The following is a 6,140-nucleotide window of genomic DNA, read 5'->3' on the forward strand; positions in this document are numbered from 1 at the left end:
GACCCAAAAAAGGAAACAAAATGACCAAAAAAGACACAAAATGACCAAAAAAAAGACACAAAATGACCAAAAAAAGACACAAAATGACCAAAAAAAGACACAAAATGACCAAAAAAAACACCAAAAGACACAAAATGACTAAAAAAAAAAGACACAAAATGACTTACAAAGACATGAAAAGAATTCAAAAATGGACAAAATAGCCCAAGACTCCATAGAGTTAAGTTGTTAACCCATTTCTTGTTCCCTGAAAAAGGCCTACTTGTATAATTCTGAAATGTACATTATTTTCCAGTTTTGGTTAAGCTTACCTTTTTTTATTTACCTCTGGCAGTTCACCACTTACCTTTGGACCCTTTCAAGCTGTTCATTTGACTTGAACTGCTTGAATTTCAATAAAAAACTGGAAAAATTGGGGTGTTCTAAAACTTTTGACCGGTAGTGTATATATATATATATATATATATATATATTACCTGCAGCAGTACTGCCTGTCAGCTGCCTGTTGACCTACTTGTCGTAATATTTTACGGCTGCATGGTTCAAATAAATAAAATAATATGTCCAAAACACTCCCTTAGAAAGCCATAAAACTCCAGAGAGATTAAATTATTTCTGGTGCTCCACCCTGAATCTGTGCAGAACGAGTCCTGACCTGATCCAGCTTCCTCTTCAGGGCGGAGACCTCTCTGGGGTTGGAGAAGGTGATGTCGAGGCCGGGGGAGACGGCGTAGACGAAGTCCACGTTGTGCTGTTTGGCTGCTGATATCAGAGCCCTGAGCTGTTCTGGGAAATAATTAAAGATGAAGAAGAAGTTTTAACTGATAGACGTGAACCATGAACCATCATTATGGCTGCAATTTATGATGCAATGGTACAAATAAAATGATCCATGATGGAACCAAAGGTCACTGACAGTGTTTTTATAGTAACATGATAGTTTAATGGGTCAAACATAAGATCATCACTGACCTTTAACCTTGTTCATATACAGCCACAATATGTTGATGAACATAATGTGTCCTCCATTTGCACTACTATGTATATATTTATATATATATATGTGTGTATATATGTGTGTATATGTATGTATGTATCATTTTTGGATGACTTGATGACTGTTTGACTTGTGCTTTTTATTATTTTATCTATTTTTTTATCCTGCTGTATCTTATTTTATCTTATTTATATTTGTATTTGTATTTCCCTGTTTTAATTGACTGTTTTTACTGTTTTCAATTGTGTCTTGCTGTTATTAATGTGTATGTAAAGCACTTTGAATTACCTTGTGTTGAATTGTGCTATACTAATAAACTTGCCTTGCCTTGTATATGGATATATATATCTACTTGCACTAATGTACAGTTAGATCTGCATTATTTATTATATAATCTATACATAAATATACTGCATTTTTTTTACAATTCATTCCTGTATATATTGCAATATGATTCACAATTACATGACATGTGCAATGACAATAAAGTTGAATTTAATCTAATCTAACATTATTGATAAGATGCATCCAAACTGAAACAGTGTGTCTGAAGAGATAATAAGATAATAATAACAGAGATAAATACTGATACATGATGATAAAAGTTGATAAATGTGACATGATTTAAATGCAGGTTCAGGTGAGGATAGTTTTAGTTCCAGAGCTTTTTTTAATCTTCCAGTAAGATTAGTGAAATATTATACACATAACACTATAAAGTATGAAGGATATTTTAAAATCTGAAACATTATATCATCAAATTTATTTAAAAAACGCCACCTTTGTGAAGGAGTTGTTGCACCAAACTGCAGATATTTTATAAATCTGGCCTTGTTAGTGTTGAGCTCGTGTGCTCACTCTGATTATTTTGGTCAATGTTGAGATCACAGTTATTAACACGATAACTTTAAAATATTTCTCTTGACTTCGACTTTTTTCTTGTTATCTTGACTATTTTCTCGTTATTTTGACTTTTTTTTGTGACCTTGGCTTTTTCTCTCATTTTGAATTTTTTTTCGTGATTTCGAATTTTTCTTTCTCATTTTGAATTTTTTCTCGTGACTTTGATTTTTTTCTACTCATTTTGATCTTTTTTCATGATTTCAACTTTTCTTTTTATTTTGACTTTTTTCTCGTGACTTCAACTTTTTTCTTTTGATTTTGACATTTTCTTGTGACTTCAACTTTTTTCTAATTATTTTGACTATTTTCCCGTTATTTTGACTTTTTTTTTTCGTGATTTCAACTTTTCTTCTTATTTTGAATTTTTTCCTTGACTTCGACTTTTTTCTTCTCATTTGGACTTTTTTCTCGTGATTCCAATTTTTTTTTCTCATTTTAAAATATTTCTTGTGACTTCAACTTGTTCCTCCTCAGCCTGAGGCCTCCCTCCTCCTCCTCCTCCAGTCAGCGAGGAGGAGATGTGAACTCACCGGCCTCCTGGTCGGAGTACAGGTCCCTCCAGTACATCCTGTGTTTGTAGTCGTCTTTGGGGGCGTACAGGTACGTGTTCAAGCCCCACTTCTGTTCTCTGTCAAACATCAAACATCACATTTCACATGATGAGACGATTATTCTGTGTGTGAAAGTGAAAACAGGCATCAAAGGAGAACACGTTCATGTTAGGGCTGGGCGATAAGGACCAAAAGTCATGTCCCGATATATTTAGGCTGAATATGGATATACGATATATATCCTGATATTTTGAACAAATGTTCAGTCAGTCAAAGCCAAATATGACAAGTCACATGTAGTTTTATTGAAACTGTTTATTAAAGTGAACATAAATACTGTATAACAACAGAAGTACCTTTTTTTTTTTTTTTTTAAATCAAAGCTCCATAAAGTGCACATTTAAATAAAAAAATATCTTAACCCTTTATCAGGCGAAGAACTATATTTGGTAACTTCAGCGGATATCTAAAATGAGTAATAAATGAGTAATGAATAAAATAATATTTCAAGAAAAAAGTTGCACGTTTACTAGATTAATGTGGCAAATCCACAAGGAAAAAAGTTGCAGATTTAAGAGATTTAAAGTGGCAAATCTGCACGAAAAAAGTCGCAGATTTACAAGAAAAAAGTGGGAAAAAAAAGCTACTTTTTTCTCCCAGATTCACCACTTTAACCCTTAATAGGACACTCATTGAAATACTTGCAAATTCAAAATTTCAACCCTAGAGAATATTGGAGGATATTACATACAGCCAGAATGTGTAAAAAAAAAAAATAATAATAATATTTTGAGAAAAAAGTTTACGAGATTAAAGTTGCAAATCTATGAGAAAAAAATGTGCAGATTTATGAGATTTAAAGTGGTGAATCTGTGAGAAAAAAGCTTTTTCCCCACTTTTTTCTCATAAATCTGCGACTTTTTTCGCACAGATTTCCCACTTTAAATCTCTTAAATCTGCAACTTTTTTTCGTGCAGATTTGCCACATTAATCTAGTAAATGTGCAACTTTTTTCTCGAAATATTATTTTATTTATTACTCATTTATTACTCAGTTTACATTGAGTGGTGGTACTTGTATTCACTTAAATACACTCATACAACCAAGTGCTCTCCAAAATCAAGCTTTAGAAATATTGTACATTAATATAATTTTCTCATTTCATAATTATTTTTTTAATCAAATATAAAATAAAATAAATAAAATAAAAAAATGTTAATTTATGCTCTCACTTTGCGCTAAAAATATAAGAATATATATCGATTATCGATATTCAGCCTAAATATATCGGGATTTGACTTTTGGTCAATGCCTGGTACAACTAAAGGTACATTTATTTGTACAAATATAATGATAACAAAAATAGCTCATGCAAATTTAAGAGCTGATATCTAGACATTTTCCATGGTTTTCGTGATAAAAACCAAAATCATTATCAAGAAAACCATGTTAAATGTCTAGATATCAGCTCTTAAATTAAACTCTTATGAGCTATTTTTGTTGTTATCACTATATAAACAAGGTTGGTCTAATATTTTATTTCATGACTTCCATACTTACACCTACTCATTCTCCCTTTTTGAAAAATCCCACATTGATTATTATGCAAATGTTAACTTCAAAAGTCAGTGTTTTAGTCATGACAACACAACAGGGCTGCAGAAGTGTAAAAACACAATTAGTTCTTGGGTTCACCTGTTTAATATCTCCCAGCCCTAATTCATCCTCCAGTGTGTGAGGAGTTTCCCTCTGAGGCCACATACCTTTGAAACAGCTCTGTTCTCTGCTCCATAGTCCATGGGCGCCCATAAAAACCTGCATCAAGCAAAGGTCAGTGATGAAAACATGATTGATCTCCTGACTGGAACTATTCTTCCTGTATCTCAGCCTCATACTACTAGCTTTTTTAGCATAATGTGGACATTTGCATCCTGACTGGAAAAGCTGCACTCCAGCTGGGTCAACACTGGGATCAGGTGGTCCAGTTTGGGACCCTGGTCCCAGTCTGCTCACCTTCCACGACCCCACTAATGAACCTCCTGGTCCCAGTGGGGGCTTGTCCCGTGGCACTGGCTGGTTTCGACATGGTTCAGTGTTGAGTTCTCAGTCTCAGGCTGCAGGTCACTAATGCTCTGACACACTGACTCTGTCTGTCATAGCTTTGTGTGCCAGCCTTTAATTTGAAAGGGTTTTTTATTGCACCGTCCTCTCGCGCCTGCGCAGTCCAGCCGGGTTTAAGAACATATGAACATAATGGTCTAAAGTCTCAAGCTGCAATAAATACTGAGCAAATAAAAAAAAATAATCTGCTCTTGTTTTGTTCACCCCGGATATTATCTGCACGTTAAGCATGTCTGACTCTTACGTTGACGTCTTAAAGGGACAGTGTCCCTCTGTGGCTTAAAGGGACAGTAACACCATTTACAGTCATGGAAACAATTGTTAGACCAGCCTTGTTTTCTTCAGTTTCTTGTTCATTTTATTGCCTGGTACAACTAAAGGTACATTTGTTTGGACAAATATAATGATATCAACAAAAATAACTCATAAGAGTTTAATTTAAGAGCTGATATCTAGACATTTTCCATTGTTTTCTTGACAATGATTTTGGTTATTATGAAGAAAACCATGGAAAATGTCTAGATATCAGCTCTTAAATTAAACTCTTATGTGCTATTTTTGTTGTTATCATTATATTTGTCCAAACAAATGTACCTTTAGTTGTACCAGCCATTAAAATGAACAAGGAATTGAAGAAAAATTGTTTCCATGACTGTATAACAGGTAAAAAAAGTATATTTTAAACAGGTAACCAATAATCCACAAAGTATTTAACTTAAATAAACGGGGTAAATTAACCATTGAACAAAAGAATGTAGTTCTAAATAAACCCACTTCACTTTTAACCTAAATTAACATACAGATTTTCGACATGTTATGTACTTTTCAGAGAATTTTAACTTATTTTAAATTAAATCAAGCCTTATTTTTATAGCTGATTTCACTGTAGATTTTTTTACCACTCCTGTTTAACAAAAATACTTGTATTACTTTGTATTTTAATAAACTAAATATGCTAGATTTCAACCAAATTAAAAGTTACAAATAACATGGCTTTAAGCAATACTTAAACTTTTTAATACTTTTACAAATTATTTAAGGTAAATAAAGTAATCAAATACAATTTTTTTTTAAACTCTTTTCGAGTGAGTGTTGAAGTGACTGTGATTCCCAGATTTCTCTTTTTATACAGCCTGGGCACAAAAATACAATTTCCTTAGATTACCTTCCTTCTTTGAAAACCTTTAAACGTATTTTCGTAGTATGTGTAGTTTATTGTTTTTTGTTTGTTTTTTAAACTCTCTATATATATATTTCTAGAGACTATATTCTGTGGTCATGTGGCCAGCCTGCAGTGTTGTTTGAGATATGTTATTGTCGACAAAGGTGTACTTGTGGAAACTGTTCCTTTTTGTGCAGTTTCTATATGACAAGTCCTCACATGATTTTCAGATTTTTCCATCTCAGCACATTATTTGTGACTCATATTCAGCAGCAATTTAAGCAGTGATTGATGTAAAAGCTGCCACATGCACTATCAAGTCTTGTTGATGCTTAAGAGGCCTGACAATCACAACTTGTGATGAATTATCAGCATGTACGATTGTTATTAGTAACACGTGTACCTG

At 33.0% G+C, this 6,140-nt stretch overlaps 1 protein-coding gene across 1 annotated transcript in view; it reads right to left on the reverse strand.

Annotated features, from left to right (window-relative positions):
• Positions 1-4,687, reverse strand: part of ogal (O-GlcNAcase like) — a 25,573-nt gene extending 20,886 nt beyond the window's left edge. The window contains exons 1-4 of the mRNA XM_059350112.1: positions 4,465-4,687; positions 4,215-4,266; positions 2,431-2,528; positions 656-786 (exon numbers count right to left, since the gene is read on the reverse strand). Coding sequence (XP_059206095.1) covers positions 656-786; positions 2,431-2,528; positions 4,215-4,266; positions 4,465-4,537 — 354 coding nt within the window. The 5' untranslated portion in view covers positions 4,538-4,687. The remainder of the gene's footprint in view (positions 1-655; positions 787-2,430; positions 2,529-4,214; positions 4,267-4,464) is intronic.
• Between the last annotated feature and the right edge of the window lie 1,453 nt (positions 4,688-6,140).

The sequence above is a fragment of the Centropristis striata genome, chromosome 1, assembly GCF_030273125.1.
Source record: "Centropristis striata isolate RG_2023a ecotype Rhode Island chromosome 1, C.striata_1.0, whole genome shotgun sequence".
In the NCBI taxonomy this organism is placed as follows: Eukaryota; Metazoa; Chordata; class Actinopteri; order Perciformes; family Serranidae; genus Centropristis; species Centropristis striata.